We start from the raw sequence: 21897 nt of genomic DNA, 5'->3' as shown, positions 1-21897 counted from the left end.
TATTAACAAATTTTATTTAGTCACTTTATAAATATTTGGGGACATTACACAAATATTATAAGAATCGCATCTATAATCAGCTCATCAGTGCCCCCTCTCAGATCTGCTCGTGACATCTTTCTTTCCTGGGATGGCTCGTGGCACCAAAAGACAAAGACACTTTGATCCGCCTTCCCAGCCTAGATCCGTGAGACCCACGAGATCCTATTCCCAGAGATCTAATACCAGCTCCATCTCTTCTACCTTCTCTAATTCAAGTCACCTCCACAGACAGGCGGCAGCAGCATTGTCATAGACAACGTTATACTACCACATCTACAGACTATTCCTCTGTTTGGGGGTTTTTCTGTCTCTTCGGCTCTTTAGTGTCCTTGGCGTGGTGGACTTACCTTCTTGCCCCTTCCACCCCACAGCTTGTCGAAGTCTCCGTCATTCCTCTCTTTTTCTCTTTTTCTTGTTGTTTCTGGACACCATTTGGTGCTCCTGCTGCTTGTTTCTTCTTTTTCGTTCCCTCAATCCCCTTGACTAATTTTGTGATCACTTGTTGGACATTAATAAATTTATCTTATCTTCATCTAAGAATTGTAATTGCCAAACCTATTCAAAAAAATTATGGTACTGAAATAGGTAGCGCAAAATAAAATAACTCCATAAAAGATAAAGCTTCAGTAGAACAGAAAAGGTAACCCAATCTATCTACAAAAACAAGAATTTAGATTCCACATAAAGAAGATTTAAGACTTTGTAGCAAAATTCTGATTTTGCATTAAATATGAACATCTAATGGCAGAAAAAAAAAAGCATTAGCTCACCCTTTCATAGGATGCACATCTTCCCAATTTTGTGGCTCAGCATCCTTATTTTTGCAGATCTGCAGACAGACATAAAATACTCCATTTTAGACCATAACTCACCAGGATTTCAGAGCAAATCAAGATCCCCATTGTCAGGTGAAATGAAAGGCATACCTGGAGACCAGAAACTTCGTCTGTTAGCAGCAATGTAAGTAAACCAAAATCTGAATGTGCCCCCGCACCATAAATACCAAGTTCTGGCTTAGATTTTTCATCTGATAATTAATACAATCATGAATTTTCTATTGAGTCTTGCATGATTTGATTCATTTAATAATAACCATAATAATATCGCATTAGATTAGAAGGAATGTATAATAATAGAAGAGAAAGTTCTCTGTTATTAATTATCCTTCAATATAATACTTGCAGTCAAAATGTTATGACCACTAAAAGAATCTGTAAGTTGCTTTGAATACACAATGTCTCAATTTTATTCAGAAAATGAATCTAACATCAGATTTTGAACTAACCCACATAATGAAGAAGCCTCAAAACAGCAATTGGCTCCTCAAGGATCTCTTGTTTGTCAAAAAAATTTGCATCTAAGTTCAGGGCCAAAGCTATGAGCCTGGCAACCTTCTTGCCAACATTTCTGTAGAGGTGAAGGCAACAACTAGACTGGTAAACGAAATGTGTAGCAAACCTTTACTAAATGCTATTTAATAATAATATCAACTTTCAAAAATAGATATAAACAACATTATTCATGCCAACAACTTCTTGAAAGGTGACAAGTGCCCGAAAGTAGAATAAATATCTTCTGTTCTGAATAAGTTAAACCAGTCAACCACAGAAAAGGAATAAGAGAGCACTTGACTACAGCTTCATGAGAAGAAGTATATGATTTTAAGCCTGATTCATTATTCCATTCCTTTATCAAATTTCAAACCTTAAAGCCTTCCATTCATCCATGGGTCAAATTTCAAAAGTTCACAACTCTTCAATAACTATTACACACTTCACAGATGTGCAAATTAAAATGTTTTCTGCCACTAGGAGCAGAAAGACCAGATCCACAAAAATTGCCTTGAAGATCTTTTCCACAAATCTGCAGATCCAGAATCCTAAAGAAGTAGATGTAGCCACAAAGAAAAGAAAAACATCGAATGGCATCATTGGTTCAGAGAGGATTAAACTCCAGCCATAACTTCTCATATTTGAAGCAGAAATGACAGCCCAATATCCCAAAGTTTCATCACACAAATCCTATCAATAAGAGTTACTGAAGTGCCCAAAAAACAAGTATTTCTTTAAAAAACAGAGTAAAGAAAAGAAAGTGAACATGATTCTTCTTTAAGAAATGAAAAGGGCAGGTACTCTTAGGAAAATCATTGTGATGAAATCAGCTGCAGCAACCAAGTAATTTTCTGTAAACGAACTAGAGACATGATTTCATCAGGTCCAACCAGGTGTATGCACTATTCTACCAATTTGTTGTAAGAATTAGTAATCGATTTCTTTTGCTTAGATTTCCAGGAACGAAGGAGACTGCCAACACTATAATTATGTATTTCAATATCAATGCAATTAAATAAAACTGCTACAATAGCTGCTGGTTTGGTTTGCCAATTATAACATGAATAATATAATCATGATGAGGCGTTGCAATAGAATAACAACACTTGAAGAGAAGAAAAGAACTACTAAATCCCATTACAGCTGAGGCCTTGAGATTAATATTTATCTCAAGGAATTCTTCTTGATCCAGAAGAAAAAAGGGTGGAAAATACATCACATGAACACTCAATAAAATTATTATTTCTGAGAATTTACTCAGCCCTAATGTTCAGATTACAGCTGAACTGGGTGAATTAACCCTTTGAGACAATAATTCAATTGTGTAGGTTATCGTTAAAAATACTGAGTACCACAAAAACATTAATTCAGATTTGAGAATGTGGAATACTCGCTTTGAAGTAGACCAATTTCCCTGACACATAAACAGAAACTGAAAATCTTCAAAAATCAAGGGCATGTCACGTACAAATTCATGCAGTCACTGCATCACAAGTCCCAAATGGAGGAATGGAGCTGACAGACCTCTGTTAGTATATTTGCAAAATTGGTCAATGCAAAGGCAAATCTTACTCAGAAGTAAACACAAATCAGAGGACATGGCCTTACTCTAAAATGAAAGCTCTTACAGGAATTGACTCTAATACAAAAAAGGAGCACCTTTGGCACCAAAGATCATGGGAAACTTGGATCCAACAGGAAGATGTTGACTCAGCCTAAATTGACAAATCTATTCTCTATCGGTAACAAATCAACAGCATCAATGATCAAAACAGTAAGCAGCATCTACCTTCGAATAGACTATCTTACCTATTCCTATAACAACCTGCTCAAGAAAAGTTGGGACAATCCAGCCAAAATTAGGCTAAAACTTCTGTCCTCCGTAACCTTCAACAACTAACCTTCGTCTGACAGCTTTCCTGCACTTTTATCAAACATATTGGGTTCTCATAGAAGAATACTTAATACTGTAATCAGGGAACACAGATGAAATTGTCAACTGTTGAAGTAAATGAATAAATATATTTAGTGATCTTTCCAAAGTTTGATCAAGCTGAACAAAATGTTCAATACTTTCCTGTAGTGCTTTCTAAATGCTGAAAACAAATTTTGTCCAGAATCATATCAGCCACTCAATCAACCTTTCTCCCAAGAAAGAAAATAAAAGAAACATAATGGCAACATAAAAAAATGGGGACATTACAGAATATCAATCGGTTATCATTACATGTCAGAGCCCATTGGTTAGTTTTGGCAAATTTTCAGAATTTGTGAAGTCGTACGTGAAATTTACTTCCAGAAGTTTTTTGATGATTTTTTATGAAAACTTGTAAAGTTTACCTAGAAGTTTCTTTGAAATTTTCAGAAGATATTTACCAATGTTTTATAAAATCAAAGTTTTTTATAAGAGTCGAGGATTCTCTACAGAAATTATGTCTTGGTCAATGTACCCGGCTGTTTGAAACATTTTGTGCATACGTGAAGGATTTTTCTGTGCAATGGAGTTTTGCTATTTGCAATATTGCCTGATGAGTTCTTCAACACCAGTTGTGGTTTTTTGTTATTTTTTGGCAATTTTTTAAGAATGCATATCATGGCTCTGTAATGTCCCTATTTTTGCGCCTTCCTAAGCATTACTTATTTTCAAAGGTTAGCCTATCATCAACAGACCCTGTTGGCTAATGTGGTAATCAAGTGGGCCTTTGAAGGTGATTCAGGATTATTCAGCTGACCCTTTGGGTGTCCTATTTTGATACTCCATCTCAATGCATCAATTTATTTGTGGTTTTCCTTCCATAGATCTTTTGGACTCCATTTATACACAATATTTTTAGTAAATCACTTGGACGTTCAGGTCCATATAGAAAGCCATCTCGACAATCATAAGACACCACTGTTGTATCTAAAAAGTTGGCAGGATCAGTTGTTGGTTTGATATTTGGCCTTTAATGGAGTTAATTGATTTAATTATATTAATTGAAGTCTAATCTAGCATTAACTTCAATATAATTAATTAAATTAGATATCTTAATGATTAAATGGGATATAAGGGGTCAAGTGTGCATTTAATATATTAATGCCATAACAAATTTAATTATTATGCCAGATGGAACACCAACATATGGAGGTATAAGGATATTGAAGTGAATTCATATTAATGAAGAAATTATATAATAGGTCACCTCATTCAAATATCTCATATGCAAATTAAATATTAAAAATTAAAACTGGTAAATTTAAATAGGGTTTCAAGAAACTTCATGAGAAGATTATAAAAGGAGATGTGAGGAAGTGGATTGACATACTTGGATTATTTTATTTCTCTCTAAAGGCTTGAGAGCTTTGGGTTTCATTGCAACAAATCTAAGAACCAAAACCCTTGGAGTTTCTCAGAGGTTTGAGTAGAAACCCAAATCGAACTTTGGTGTAGTTTCATCCAGAATTCACCATTGCACTTCATTATCAAGTTGTTGGAGGTTTCAACTGGAAATCTCTCAGGAGGGTTTGAGAACTTGGATGGCTAGGGTTTGGAGGTGAACACCATGTTTTCAAAGGATTTTATGTAATTGTGGGCATCTGTCATCAATCAGATTTGTGTTTCAGAACTAACAAAATTTATATCAGACTTAGTACAGAAGGCTTTGGATTTGTTTGAGCAAGGCATTGACAAAGTTCATGCTAAGTTGTACAGAGGGTTTGAACTGTCACTTATCTTGAAGACCTGGCAATAACCTTTGGAGGTGATTTCAGGAGCTATTTCAAACATTTGAGACAGCCTCATCCTTGTTTCAGGTCTGCCATTAGAATCAGATTTATATTCAGATTTGCAATCAGTGACATTAATTTGTTGATTGGCATTTTATGCATCACAACATTGAAGACAACAATCAGATATGTCATTGTATTGAAACTCATTGAATTCAATAAGAAAACCTTTCTATGTAGAACTATAATCAGACTTCTGATTTTAATTCCAGTTCATATATTTGTTGTTATTTCTTATGTTAAAAGTTTCTATAATTGCTTCATATCATGGCAAAAACATCTACCATTGAAAACTAATAGAAAACAAACCAAAGCACTCAAAAATAAAGTCAGAAGACTCAGACCGAAAATTGGGAACACAAAACAGAATAAAGGTGGGATATTACATATTCAATATTAAACAAAGCAGAGGAATACTCCTCCAAAAGAAATTACAAGAAAATCATTCCATAAAGGAAACGATTGAGAACACTAAAGACAAAATAGAGAGTTAGTAAACTAACTAAACAACTTAAAGAACATAAAGTTTTTGAAGACTGGCTTACAAACAGAGTTAGTTACATAAATATTTCACTGAATATTATAGTATTGCTTTAATGCTTCTCAAAATGTAATGTTTATTGTTTTTTAGGGCCATCACTAATCTATAATAATAAATGATTTCACACGAGCAGAGGACTTTGCCAAAAACAACCATGTGACTAGAAAATATCCTTTTTTACCACCAGCAGCCCCATTTACATAAAACATTATGTGTAAAGCTACCCAAAAAATATTAAAAGAGCCAAGTCACGATAGAAAAATTGTGAAGGAATTACTCCAAGATAAAATTTAGCATGAAAACCATTTTTCATAAAATTCCAAGTGACATACTAATAGAACAATTTGCATCATAATAGTTTGACAAATACCAACAGACATCTTAACCATCACTCACAAGGTACTAACATCAACGGCAGCAATTCTATTATACCAAATATAAAGATAGCAGTACATGATGTCACAGCCATCCATTGTCATCAAAATACCTTCTCACCTGATTACAACCTGCTAAATATAAAGAACGAAAAATATATTCTATCAAGAAGACCAACCAATTGTTGTGTACGAAGTAGATGGCTAAGGGCATAGTATAAGACCTAGGATTAACATGAGAAGCCAAAAAATGCCAACAGGAGATTCTAATCGGATTTGAAAGATTGTATGTCTACATAAGTTACTGCCTTTTCTCTAGCAGGTTTGGTGCCCATAACCTATCGGAAATTGGTAAGGATTAAGAACCATTGTGGGGATATTAGTCCTGTTCTATGTCTCACATAGTTTAATTTACAAGATTGAACCTTTTCATTTCATTCACCTGCCAATGTATTCTTCCATTTTCCTACAAAAAGATGAATAGTTTATCTGGACTCGGGATAATCTTCAGAAATCATCTATCAGAAAACAACTGATTCAAATCTTACTAAGCATACTCAAATTCTTGTAAACGCATATTCAAAAGCTTACAATGCTTCTTGATGGTACTTCTCCATAATCTGCCTCCAACCAGGCAAGATCTCTGCATTTGTTTAAGCTGATTAATTCTAGTTTCATAAATTAATAGCACAAATTGTATACAAAGTATGCCCAAATCTATAACTTTGATCTACATGTCTTGTTAATCCATGATGCTAATGAAATGGACTTGAGCCAAGAATTTACATCCCTAAATTAGAAAAGAAAAACCTACAGTATCAGATTTCGACAAGTATCCCCAAATTATCAATCCTTCATATTTTTTTGTATAATATATTTCCCAAACACAACAATGATCTCAAATGTTGGAGACTTGGAGTATTACCTGCTGATGGCCAAACATTTGGTCCATAAAAGCGCTGTGTTGCACGAGGATCATCCTTTGCCACTTCAACTCCAATATAATACCCTTCTTTACAGTCTCCTGTTTACAAACAATAAAGAAATTATAAGATACTAAAACATACAGGTAGGTAGTCAAAATAAGATATATTTAAAAGTACATAAAAAGCAAATCTATCAATGTCCTTAGAAAGTAAGAACCAACTGAATAAAAAAATGTCTCACTAAATTGAACCAAAAACCAAGGATTAGACTGCAGGTCAAAGAGATCGATGTTGTCTGTCATAAGGAATATGAAAAGCCAAACAATTGCAAGCAGTTGTTGTCGAACGATGGAACAAAATGACCACTCCTTTACATTTTCTTGCCTGTGCATTATCACCCAAATACTATAGCACCGAAAATACTAATCTACCAAGAAGGCTACCACCCTATAGAGATTGAAAAGTGTCTAATAGATACAAGGGAGAATTTGAAAGACTCTTTCTTGATGATGATATGCGAGATTTGATTTCGGATGAGTTCATACAGTTTGTAGATGCAAAATATCTAAACTAAGATGCTCTTCGTCATCGGTTTAGGAAGGATGCTCATAGTTGGTGGCACCTCCATGACCAAAGATTCCAAATATTGCAGCCATTTGCAATTAAAGTGATATCAAAAGTAAGTTTAATTTTGAAAAAATTACTCTTAATTCACTTTGTCTTCATAAATTGCTAGAAAATCTAAGATTCAAAATACATAATTTAAATTTTATTTTAATTGTTTACTTGGTCGTGTCTTCATAGATTGTGTTCATCTGAATCGGAAATAAATTAGAGCACATATTCTTTCATCCACACAGTGAAGAGCAATAGGCTGCAATCGAAAAGAGTGGAGAACTTGGTATTTGTGCATCACAACTTGTGTCTCCTCTCACACAAGACAAAAAAGAATACAAAGAAGGGGAGATGAAGAGGTGGATGTAAATGCAGAGTTGGCAGACTTGGATGCTTCTGCTTCTCTCGGCTTTCAATTGAAGATTTTGATGCCAATACTATTATTCTTGTTGCTGATCCCATTGGCCTTAGTTCTGTTGCTAAGTCAACTAATGCCGAAGAACAAGGAGGAGCAGAAGAAGAAGATGAATATTAATAAATTTCTAATCCATTACTTAAACTTGAAACAATGATTCTTGAACTTGCTTTTATGAATCATGACTTAATTTTAATATTTTGAATCTTTGATGTTGAACATAAAATATATGATGGTATGATCATGATTCATGATGCTATGATTATGTAATGTCCCCTTTCTAGCATTCATAGCATGATGTTGTCGTTAACCTATTTCCCCATGGTCCCGTAGGCTAACCAGGACATTAAAGGGACTTAGAGGCCATTTGGCCTAGATAGTTTCAGTTGCAAGTTTTTCTAAGGGGTTTTGAGGCAACTTTGGGCATACTTACTATTTATAGTAAGTCATCTTGGATATGGTCGGACATCCAAGGGCAGCGGTATGTCGATGGTAATTGTTTAAAATCGACAAGACTTGTTTATCATTGATAAGATTTGTTATGCATTGATAAACCTATTTTATAAAGTTAAATTTAATATTTAACTTTATTAATGCATAAACTATAGTTTGTGGAAAATATTTAAATTAAAAGAGTCCCCTTTATTTTATAACACATTGGAGACATAAGTTACATAAAGGGAGTTATGTTTTATCCCACATTGAGAATACGAAAGATGGAGCTCTTGTGAGAACACTATAAAAGAAATGGAAGAGCTTCTTTTATGCATACTTGGAAATATCAAAGAAATTGGGAAATTTTTTGGAGATTATGTCTCAATAGTTTGAAGGACGAAATTCCTTCAAGCTGGAAATCTTGACGCCATTGAAAGATATGGTCTTGAGATTCAACAGGGTAGCAGTTCGAAAAAGCAGATACGAAAAAGCGGAACCGAAAAAGCAGATACGAAAAAGAAGTCCGAAAAAGCGGAACAAAAAAAAGCAGTCCGAAAAAGCAATTCAAAAAGCAGATCCGAAAAAGCAGTTCAAAAAAGCAAATCGGAAAAAGCAAAGCAAAAGGGGCAGCATTGAAGAAAATTATTACAGCCATCTACAACCAGGTTCCTTTATTAGTATTGTTTTTTTAGGTGTTATAAGTTTTAGTTGTAAGTGTGCATTATACCAGCATTATCATTTTGTAATCCATGTAAATGCCAAAAGTCTTGGCCATATTTCATGAACATTGTATTAGAAATTTCATTGCAAATTAAGAAGATAATAGTTGCTGGTGTCATTTAAGCAATTCAATATCATTATTTATCAGCTAGTTAGTTTGCATACCAACTGTTTGTAAAAATGCCAGTTGGCTGTAGGTGTTCATTTCTCATGCTTAGATCATATATATGCACTGAATATTGTCAAAATTAATAGCACACTCATGTTAGGCCATTGTGTAGTCCATTTGGAGTCTTCTAGCACAAGATTCTCACTGATGCAAATTGAAAAAAGAGTCATTTAAAGCCAGCTGAAATACTATATCAGTCATACATCCCTTGCATGTGAATTGTTTGATGAAATTCCTTGAGCTTTCATCAGCATTTTTGAGAGAAGATTTGAGGAGGGCCATTACAGATTACAAGTTTAAAGTTTATGCCAATGGTGCATTTCTTCTTTAAATGATTAAATCATATGATTTTATGATACTATGTGACATTCTAATTTTAACTTATGCTTCTATGCTTCACATATATATGTGTGTGTGTGCATGTGTACATGTTTTGCACAAACAAATCAAAACAAACCCAAACCCCTTTCCAAAATTTCACCATAATAGCACACCGGTTATTCAAACTTGAACCAATAACTAAGCTTATCAGGGGTGCCCGTCCACCAAGGGTCAACACTATTCACATGTGGCTCTTTTAATTATATTATATTATTATAATAATTATCTCTTATAGTTAATTATTTATAAATTTATACAATTCATAAATAATTAAATTATAAAACAAAATAATAATTATATTATCAATATGATAATTATGATAAAACAAATAATAATTATATTATCAATATGATAATAATTATATGATAATTATAATAAAACAAAATAGTAATTATAATATCAATATAATATAATATATCACAATAATTATATTATAACAACCTTTATGTTATCTATGTCGACCTGAAGGAGTCCGACCATAGCTACAATAACATTAACATGAAGATGCACTTCAGACTAAACTTTTCCCTCTTCACATACATGGCTGACAACATGTTAAACAAGCTAAACTTTTCCCTGTGAAGGAATTTAGATTTGAGATAGAGTCCAACTGTGTATTTGTTTAATTCAAACTGAGCAACTGACAATGCTGATATTGATGAATATGAAATACTTGATATGAACCTTTTTTGTACAGTTCTGCAATTATATAAATATCTCTGATATATATTGTTATATGTGTAATATATTATACTAACTTAACCTTGTATTTGCTGCAGGTCTGAATTGATCAACTGCTGGTAGTAATATGTTTGTGGTATTGATATGTTTCCAGTAGTGATCGGTTATAATATAAATATATGTTTGAATAGTCATACTCCATGTAGGGACATGACTCTATGTGGCTTGGGCCACGTAGGGTCATGTCACCACATAGGGTTATGTCACTATGTAGCTATGACTCATAATCGATACACCGATTCATCTTGACATATAACGTTTTATTACTGCCGATAATTATGTGCTCTCTCGCGATGGTTATTTACAAGCCACGACAGAGTTGGATGTTGATTCACTTATAAGCATAATCGGGGGACAATACATATGCAGATTTGAGTGTTTAATAAACATTCGATCAGTTTGGAAATCTTGACATAATCAGATATTATTATTATTATTATTATTATGTATATGTGTGTGTGTATATGTATGTATGTATAATTATGTCAATCAGATATAATCCGACTGATGCTATTTCATCAACACTCCCTCTTAGTGAGGGAGAATTTAAACAATGCAACCATGTCACAAAATGGTAATCTGTAATATGTAATATCACTCATATGATAACTTGCCAATTGCACATTCTTATGGTATGTGCACTAGCATTAGGTTTCTGATGCCTACCAAAAGAATATGTTATATCCTAGAAGGATATGTGTTATCTAATATTTGGCTCATTCCGGGACAGCAACTGAATGTAGTCTATCAGATAACAATCACGATCTCTAACTCACTCCGAGACAGCAACTTAATGTAGTCCATCATGAAAAGTAATCAGGATGTCATGATATTCAGGACAACAACGTAATGTAGTCCATCATGACATGTTTGTTATCATGATCTCGGTGACAGCAACTTAATGTAGTCCATCATGATAACAAGTCAAAACATTGTTAAAGTCATCACCTTACAATAGCAACCTCGCAATTACATCAATTTAAGATAGTCCCCTTTCATGACATTATCCATAATAGTACCTCACATAACATTTAAATAATATAAATGAATATTAAATGTGAACATAATTGAGACTCAATCTCAAGAATTACAATTGCATTTACATTAAAACCATACCAAGTTTACCTCTAAAGTGCTCCACTTTTAGTTTTGAAAGAGGTTTGGTAAATATATCGTTGGTTGCTCATCAGTGTTGATGTATACCAACTTGATGACATTTCTATCCATCATATCCCTGATGTAGTGATAGGGAATCTCGATGTGCTTTGATCTATTGCGAAAAACTGGATTTATTGATAGTTTTAAGCAACTTTGATTGTCACGGAGTAAAACTGTAGGGTTAAATGATCTTCCAAATAATCCAACCAGTAGCTTCCTTAACCAAACTTCGTCTCGAGCTCCCATAGAGGCTGCTATGTATTCTGCTTCAATAGAACTTTGTGCAACTACAGATTGCTTTCTACTGAAGCAAGATATTATTGCAGATCCTAGATTAAAACAACATCCCGTAGTGCTTTTACAATTAATAAAATTGTTGGCCCAGTCTGAATCTGAATACTCTTGAAGTTGTATTTCAACATTGTCATACTTTAGACCTAATGGTTCCACGCAAGTATCTCAAAAAGTGTTTTGCTGCCATGAGGTGATTTTTCTTGGGTTAACACATAAATTGGCTTAATGCATTTGTAGCATGTATGTCAGGACAAGTATTCACCAAATATATTAATGAACCAATTATTTGCCTACAGTCTATGGGATTTGTAGATTCGGATTCAAATGCATCACTTCTAAGCTTGTGAAGGTTTGCCTTCATTGGTGCAGATAAGGGTTTATAGTCCATCATTCCAAATTTGTTCAAAATGTCAATAGTATATTTGCCTTGATTTAGAAAATTATGGTTCTCTTTTTGCCACACGTCTAGTCCCAAAAAATAGTGTAGGAGACCCAGGTCTTTCATATCAAATTCAAACACAAGGTCTTGTTTACATTTTGTAATGAGATGATCTTCCCTTGTTATTAGTAAATCATCAACATGGAGAACAAGTATTAACATGTCACCATCTAATACTTTGAAGTATATATTTGGATCTTCCTCATTTTTGGAGTACTCTAGTTTGGTAAGGTAGCTGCCTAACCTTTCATACCATGCCTTGGGGGCTTGCTTAAGGCCATAGAGAGTTTTCTTCAATTTATACACATGGAAGTTCTTGTCATGAATGACAAAACCTTCTGGTTGCTCTAGATATACTTTCATCAATAACACCATTTAAGAATGCAGTCTTTACGTCCATTTGATGTATCTTTCATCCTTTTGATGCAGCAGTGGAAACTACAGTTCTTACGAAGGTTTATCGTGCAACATGAGTGAATGTTTCTTCATAGTCAATTTCATCCTTCTGCGAGAACCCTTTGGCAAAAAAACTGGTCTTGTGTTTTTCAATACTTCTATCTGGTGCATGTTTAATTTTGAATAGTCATTTAGAGGAGAAAATTGATTTATCCTCAGATCTAGGTACTATGTCCCAGACATCATTTTTTCAAGATAGACTGGTATTTCTCAATCATGGCATCTTTCTAGGCTTGGCATGTTAAGGCTTCTTCAACATTTGATGGTTCAGATTTGATGAGCTCACTTATAAGTGCAAAATAGCATGAGTGACTTCTTGTTTTCTTGCTTCCTCTAAAGATTTCTTCAAGGGCTACATTATTTTCTTCGATCATCTTCTTTGCCCATAGTGGTATTTTCCTGTTGGCTGGAATCTCAAGATTTTCATAATTAGATTGTATGGGTCCATGATCTTCTGAATAAATCTCCCATTGAATCTCAAGAGTAATGTTTTCATCTAATTTTTTGTTTGATTCATCATTTGGTTCTTCAATATTTTTAGAAATCTTATATGCAACATCTTCAAATTTAACATCTCCGTTGATTTCAATTGTTCTTTGTCCTGGAATATATACTCTATAGGCTCTAGAAGACTCACTATACCAAAAAAATATACCTTTCTTTCGTGAGGGTTCTAGTTTAAACCTTTTCTCTTTGGGAACATGAATATATATAGGGCAACCAAAGATTCTTAAGTGACTTAAGTTTGGTTTGTTTCCTGTGAAGGCTTCTTCGGGTGTTATATTCTCTAGAATTGAATGAGGCCATCTGTTTTAAATGTACATTACTACATTTGAGGCTTCAACCCAAAATGTTGTGTGAAGATTTTGATCGTGCATCATGTCTTTAGCAGCTTCAATAACGGTTTTGTTTTTTCTTCCTGCTATTCCAATCTGTTGTGGATTATAAAGTATCGTATACTCCCTCTTAATCCCAACAAAAGTGCAAAATTCTTTAAAGTTTTCGAAAATGTATTCACTCACACAATCTTAATTTTCTTTCTAGTTTGATTTTTGACTAATGCTTTAAACTCTTTAAATTTCAATTATACTTTGTTTGACTCTTTAAGCTTTAGAAAATAAATCCAAGTTTTTCTGGAGTAATTGTAAAAACCCCAGCTGGCTATATCCTTAACAATCATCAATTCTCTTTTGCTAATCAATAGTCTAACATTTTGTCAAACATTTGACAATCTTTACTGTTATTGTTGCAAATTTGATAATCCGATTTTCAAAATTACACTAGAGAATGCAATTGGGCACTTACAATTTCAGATCCATTTAATACTAAGAAGTTTGTATGAATGCCAACACTAATTCATAATTTTGCCCTATGAACTGTGCAATTATATAATTATAAAAAACAAACGATTTGCTCTAGCTTTAATTCATTACCAACAATGTTTCAAACAAATAGTAGCAACAATAATATTTAAAATGCCAAGAACCTAGAAATATAGATTGGCTTTGACTTTTAATTTGCAGTCCAATGTGAATCTACAGCAGCCCCAATAATATATATCACAGGCCATATGAATTGAACGCAGCTCTTGAAAATTGTAACATGACCCCTCAGAAATGTCACACAAACCCTCCTTAAGTGAACATGACCTTGCAATTGATAAACTGCTGCCCTATAGTGAAATGACAGCCCTGTAACATTCAAATTGAACTCCCAACCAGGACGTAGAAGCATAAAATTAATAATTCAGCCTTCAATTCGCTTTCCAGAATCCAATCTTCAACACTTGTTCAATCAACTTCTCAATAATAGTAGATAAGCAATCACAATTTGCTTTACTTCAGCAGCAAATTGCAAGATAAACTCAGAATCTAACCCTTATACTTCAGCAAGGGTACAAAACCACTGACTTAATTGTCACAAAGACAACAAGCAAAGAGATAAACAAATAATCGGATGTTTTACTCATCAAATGGGCTCATATTTATAATCTCCAAATGGCACAAAGTTTTCCAAATAAACTTCACTTAAGAAGCTTCCCACACACAACATTAAAACATAATAAAGTGTCATTATAAACTAATTTATTAATTGTTTTTTTCTCTGGAAATGGCTTTTTCCACCATAACTTCAAATTCTGACATGTAAGGCCACTATTTCTTGTTCCCACGACTTAAAACTTTTCGTCCCGATTCCAACGAGCTATAATACTGAGGTGACAAACCAACAACACTAACAAAAATAGCAACCTTAGCATATTTAGATGAATAATAATAATAATTCACCTATCTTGCGAAAACAATTGAAGAAGCATTAGAATCGAAATCTGACAACACTAAAGTGATCCTAATGATGAAAGACAATGAATGACCCTGACGGGGTGACTTACTATAAATAAAAACCAAATTCTTGGAGCCCAAACCAGAAGCCTGAAATAAAAACTAAGAGCATCCTCCAACTCCTCTAACTCAATTGAGCTTATCGGAACCAACAGATTGACTTCCTATAAATAGTAAGTCCCTCAAACGAAGCCAAAACACACCATAGGCTGCTGGAAAGCCTATAACCACACAACTAAGACCCTCAAATCCTACTGTCAGCTCACAAGGGTCGCGATGGTGAACTGACTTGGCCAACTACAGGAACCTGCTAAAATTGGGGCCATTACAGTCATCATCAACAAAAATAACGTAAAACAAAATCCCCCCTAAGGAGGGTACTGACATTGGACCACACAAATTAATGCAAATAAGTTCAAATACAATTTTTAATTTACGTTCACTACGTGTAAAAGATCCCTTGGAGTTTCCCTAAGGCACATCCCTTGCATGCTCCGACATGTTTAAATTTTAGATTAGGTAAGTCTGTCACAATCTTTTCTAGAGGGTAGGGCACAAAAATGAAGGTGACCTGACCTTATGTACCAAATTTCATTTATTTTAGAAACTTCATGATTTAATGTTAGTTTTTGAGTATTAGGAAGTTTATATAAACTTTCATCTCTAAATCCTATAGTGATTGCATTCTTAATGTTAGAATTCTTAGGCCAAGATAGAACTTTATCTTCCTAAAATGTAACACCATATCCTTGATCTACTAGGCCAAAAATGGAGACCAAATTCCTCTTAATCCCTAGTACAAATAATACATCTCTTAGTTGCAAGGTAACTCCAGTTTTCAATTGTATTAAACATGCCTCAATTCCTTCACCGAATAGGTGGAGTTATCCCCTATTTTAATTTCTTCAGTTGAGTGTCCTTCAAAGGTTTCAAACTAATCTCTGAATCCAGTTATATATTGAGATGCTCCACTATCAATTATCCTTGTTAGTGTTTAGTTCACTTGATAAGGCTAAAAAGAATAGTGAATTTTCAGTTTCCTTGACTTCAGCTAAAGAGGCATGAGTTTTGTTTCTTTCCGGGCAGTAAATGTGAGTGTGTTCAAATTTTTTACACTTGTAGTATTGTATTTTAGACATATCTCTCCTCTTGTAGGTTTGATTATTCTTCCCCCTCTTTCGTTTGAGATTTATTTTCTTTCCGTTATTGTTTGTGTTTGCATAAAAGGCTTGTATTTTCCCTCTTTATTTGGACTAATCCCTCTTGTAATTAATCTTGATTCTTCTTGAGTGCAATCATTCTTAAGAAGATCAAATTTAGGTAGTTCAAATCATGCACTGATCCCTTGGATAAAGGATTCCCAAGAAGTCGGTAACCCTTTAAGTGCTATCAAGGATAATTCATTTTCGTCTAGATGATTTCCAATAGTTGAAAGTTGATCTTTTAATTTCAAAATTCTCATAAAATATGATGCATTTGTTTCCCCTTTATTCATCTTGACATAAAGAAGTTGTTGTTCCAAAGTCAAAAACCTGCTTGTATTATTCATTTCATGTGTTTCGAATAGTCATGAACATATCATAGGCGGTTTTCAATTTTGATATTGTTGGTAATATATGATCCTTTACGACACCTATAATAGTTTTCATGGTTTTATTGTTATGCCTTTTTCTATATAATTTTATCTGGTTCAGTGTCTAACATGGTATTGTTTTCTTCCACATATGATTCTAATTCAAGTTCTTGACGAATGATCATTACTCAAATTCTCCATAATACAAATTTTGATGCACCTTCAAGTCTGTCCTCAAGTCTGACACCGTTCACCATGGCTGCACTTTTGAATAGATTTTGTGTAAGTCTTAAGTTTGAATGGTAAATTCATTATCTTGTTTGAACTCTATCAGTTAGGCTCTAATACCATGTTAAGGAATTTAGATCTGAAATAGAGTCCAACTGTATATTTGTTTAATCTAAACTGAGCAACTAATAATGCTGATATTGATGAACATGAAATACTTGATATGAACCTTTTGTACAGTTCTGCAATTATATTAATATCTCTGATATATATTGTTATCTGTGTAATATATTAAAATAACTTAACCTTGTATTTGCTGCAGGTCTGAATCGATTAACTGCTGGTAGTAATATGTCTGTGGTATTGATATGTTTCCAGCAGTGATCGGTTATAATATTAATATATGTTTGAATAGTCATACCCCACATAGGGGCATGACTCTATGTGGCCCTCACTGCGTGGCTATGACTCGTAACCAATACACCGATTCACCTTAGCATATGACGTTTTATTACTGCGTGCTCTTTCACGATGGTTATTTACAAGCCACAGCAGAGTTGCACAACAATTCACTTATATGCATAATCAGGTGACAATATATATGCAGATTTGAGTGTTTAATAGACATTCGATCAGTTTGGATCTTGACATGATGAGGTATTATCATTATGTATGTATGTAGGGGTGTGTGTGTGTGTGTGTGCGTACTTATATGCATAATCGGATGACAATACATATGCAGATTTGATTGTTTAATAAACATTAGATCAGTTTGGATCTTGATATAATGAGATATTAGCATTATGTATGTATGTAGGTGTGTTGTGTGTGTACATGCATATATATCGATCAGACATAATCCGACTGATGCTATTTCATCAACATTCCCTCTTCACATAAATGGCTTACAACATGTTTTACTCGTAAAATGGATGATGTAACACAACTGTTCTCTCTTCCCCCAATCTAGAACGATTGATACAACATATGGAGAACAATGCTACAATAGACAATTGGGATTTCCTCTTCCCCTTCCAAACTACTCCTTCATACTAATAAGCAATAGAGCTTGTTGGAACCCGAAAGGAAATTTTATAGTCATAAGTGACCAAAACACAATACGTTCATTTTTGCATTCCAAATTTGGAGGCATGTACTTGTTGTAGATGTGCTACACCCACATAAGAATCTAAGAAACTTACGCACACATGTATAAGGCCAATATGCTTTTCCAACTCTATTTCTTTGTAGCTTTATACTGCAACTATTCATATGTCTAGATTAATTTTTCTATTCAAATTTCTTTGACTTGATCATGACTGTGTGGGTTCAATAATTAATCACATGGAATCAATCCATTCAGATCATTGGTTAAATCAACAAAGAATTATAGATGAATCCTTGTAGTTGCTTCATGTATATGTGCCCCTAAAGATCCCATGTATGAGATCTATATGATGACTACAGTTTCTAGGGTGATTTATGCTCCAATTGATTTGTTGAGTTCAAGATGAATTGATTACTGATGATAATTTGATTGTGTGTTTATCTACTATGTTTTTTGATTAAGTAAAACAAGTTTTTATGTGTGTTTATCTACTATGTTGATTTGATGTTTGCTTATTGATAGATTGCTTGATTTCTTGATACACTAAAGGATGATAATATATTGATGTTTGTTTGGAATGGTCTTCACACATGCAGACACATTCCTAATGTAAGAGTCACACCCTTGCTCACACCATCACTTCTCTTGAAAGCATAATTTAATTTACTCGCAAAGTCACATAATGTTCTATATCTAATTGTTTGATTGAATTCTTGTTTCCTTTATGAACTGATGATTTATTCCATAATTCTTTCAATGAAATGATTCCCCCTTATATCTATTTCTTGAGGGAGTCGCCACCCTTTACAAGAAATGAGTCACCACCCTTCATAACTGCCTTTGAGAATAATAACTTATTTTTGAAGCGATTGTTTCTTTCATTTCCCATTGTTGATTGATTCAGTGATGATGATCCATGAATGTTCTCAACAAATGAAATCATGTTTGAGGGTGTCGCAAATCTTCATTTCATGCCTTTCAACCATTCATTGGAATTAATTAAATTTTAGTTATATTATATTTAATTCATCAAAGTTATTTATCATTACACTCCATTACCAAAAAAGGACATTACATAATGTATTAGGGTCCCCATAACTCTTCATCCTTTGCGAGATAAAATGAGTTTATGACTACACACAATGTGGATTGCGCTTTTTAGAGTTTTCTGATTTTCTTTCCAGAGTTTCCTGCTCTCTATCTAGCCCACTGCCTCATTTAATTTTTATGCATTTTTGCGAGCCCTTGCCTCCTATCCCTGTTCCTGTGAACGTTAGTTTAGAGTAGCTTTAATATAGAGTAGACAAAAGTTGTCCTACAGAGGTTGCTCAGGCGGTGAAGTTGGCCGGAGCTTCCAGTTGTTCTGCTCCGTGCCCATATTCAAGCCCCTATAGTTTCTGCAAAACCCAAAGGACATTCAGAAGCTCTCGAGAAATTGTTTGCGAACAGTTGATTTTAAAGGAATTCTTCAAAACAGCTCTTCAATTTTTCACAGTATTGTATCGAAATCTTAAAATATATATTCTTGAGCAATGGAATTGCTACTGCTCATCTCTATAATCTCGGTGAAGAAATCACAGCTATCTTCTATTTCGAGCACCCCCTACACATTGGACTCCGTGTTGTCGAACTCAAAGAATTCCAAGTAAGTGATCTTGCCTTTCTTTTCAAAGTTTTCAACAGGCATGCAATCTACAACAAGAATTGAGCTTCACCTGAAAATTTCTTCTCGTAGTACCCTAATACACTGTCTCAATGCCCCTATGCATCTGCCGTGTTTGCCAAATAGAGCATCCGCATATATCTTGCCTCCATGTTTTGTAGGCAAACTTAAAATAATATTCTGAATCGGGATGCACTAGAAAATCTGAGTTCCTAAAAGATATGTTTGGAAAAATAAAAAGATAGTTAGATGCAAAAGACTAGAAAAGAAGAAAGCGGGAAATTACCAAGAAAGCGTCCAATTTGTTTGGAAACGTCGGAGACATACCTGAATTAAAAAGTTCAAGCTTCAACGGTAAATCTTTATTTGACTGAACCGTTTCCTACACAATTCTAGCCTTAAATCGCTCAATCAATGCCTCAAGTTGGTACCTAATAGAAAGCTAGACAACCAACAAACCTTTAGTCTGTTTGGAAGGGTCGAGCTTCTCGTCCTCCAACGGCGTGTACCCTCTGAAATTCTGGTCTCTGAATACCTTCATCTTTTCTTCCAATGGAAGCTCGAAAAACTTGCGGGACTGATGGAATAGGTCATCAAAAAGCTCTTGGGAGACGCCATGATTTATCAAATAGAAAAAACCGCTGTCCAGGCAAGCCTGCGACAAGCTCAAATATATCAATTCATGGAATATTATGAAATGGATAATCGAAAGTATGAACAATAAAACACCTGTCTTAATAAAGATGCGGACTTGGTGAGGTCGGGGCTGGAGAGGTCTATGGTCGTCAAGGCCATGCTGCTCTTATTTCACATACTCCTGAGAGAAACGTGCGTAATTTGTGCTTGGGTACCTGTTTTACTAAATTTTAATGGTGCACTCGTGGCTGGAGATGCTGTCTATGTATTGTCACCAAACTTTAAACTGTAAATATCAACAGTCCCCATATTATATTGCCTACGATTTTAGATCATGGATAAATCCATTGACTGCCGGTAATTACAGCAAGGCCGTGTGGATCCAAAAAAATTATTAAAATTTGAAAATATAAAATAATAATTATAAAATATAAATATAAATAAATAAAATAATTCTAAAGTAAATAAATAAAATTTGAGAAATTCTAAAATATATAAATAAAATAACTTCTTACTAAATATAGTTCTTTTTAAAAAATAGTATTCTACAAACATCCTAAAATCATTAGGAATTTTAGAATATAATTTATTAAGATTTTTTTAATATTAAGATTGTTCATCAACAACTATAATCGAAGGAAGGCTACCATTCAAAAGGATACATGGTGACTTCAATCAAAATGACTTCATAGATAAGATAGATAATAATATTAATGTCCAACAAAAGATCACAACGAGGGTCTATGGGAATGGAAGCTTACACCAAGAAAATAGCAGACAAATGGAGCACCAAATGGTGTCCACAAAAGAACAAGCACAACAAAAGAAGAAGAAAGCAGGAGACATCACGAAAAAGATTAGGTATCCATCCTCATAGTCCAACAGTGACTGATCAGTAAGGCTACTAAAGGCCCTATGATGAAGCTGAGTGCTACGAGAGGAGTGTCGCTGGCGAAGAGGTCCCCTTGCGAGGTCTAACAAATCTGGAATGACCCATAATAGGGAAACTATATGGATGCTTCACACCCCGAACTGGAGTTAAGGGCGAGAAGAAGGTCATAATAAGCTATGCCTGGGCCTGATTCCTGGGAAATGAAAGTTGTGAAGTATGATCACGAAGCTGCAAGGACTCACAGAGATAGAGTGCAATGCAACACTGATCGATGTACCTGAAAAAATTCGAGAGGGATCTGCAATCTCTAAACAACAGTAAAATCTCCCTCTAATCTCATATTATATGGGGCATCTTAAAAAAAAATGAGTCTTAGATTCTGCCTTTGCTAAGGTACAAAGTGTGCACACCCTATCCTCTCTAGCAATATGGTGATTGACTTGGATCCGGAGTCTATGTGAGCCCACCCTTAAGGAGCCAAGGGAGATACATAGGGTGTGTGTCAAGTATCTATGTAAGTGCTTAGGGCAAACAACAATCCCATCCCGAATGTGTTTTATGAACTAGCATAAGACCTAGTAGAGAAGTTTGTTAAGAGATTTTTAACAAAATTTTCAAAAACTTGAGGGTTCTAATTGCAATTTTAATCCCATACA

The 21897-nt window shown here is 34.2% G+C and overlaps 1 protein-coding gene across 2 annotated transcripts in view; it reads right to left on the bottom strand.

Annotated features, from left to right (window-relative positions):
- Positions 1–20680, bottom strand: part of LOC149568254 (kihadalactone A synthase LFS-like) — a 173023-nt gene extending 152343 nt beyond the window's left edge. For both annotated transcript variants that reach the window (XR_016362531.1, XM_089821242.1), the window contains exons 1-7: positions 20443–20680; positions 20173–20368; positions 6979–7077; positions 6645–6696; positions 1328–1449; positions 969–1069; positions 813–871 (exon numbers count right to left, since the gene is read on the bottom strand). Coding sequence is in view for 1 of the 2 variants with exons in the window: in XM_089821242.1 (XP_089677368.1) it covers positions 813–871; positions 969–1069; positions 1328–1449; positions 6645–6696; positions 6979–7077; positions 20173–20368; positions 20443–20508 (695 nt within the window). In the remaining variant the exon portion in view is untranslated. The remainder of the gene's footprint in view (positions 1–812; positions 872–968; positions 1070–1327; positions 1450–6644; positions 6697–6978; positions 7078–20172; positions 20369–20442) is intronic.
- Positions 20681–21897: the final 1217 nt, after the last annotated feature.

Source organism: Cupressus sempervirens, chromosome 3 (assembly GCF_028749045.1).
Source record: "Cupressus sempervirens isolate cs-2001-9-10 chromosome 3, ASM2874904v1, whole genome shotgun sequence".
Taxonomy (NCBI): Eukaryota; Viridiplantae; Streptophyta; class Pinopsida; order Cupressales; family Cupressaceae; genus Cupressus; species Cupressus sempervirens.
The sequence above is the reverse complement of the archived record's forward strand: the minus strand, read 5'-3'. Positions and strand labels throughout refer to the sequence as shown.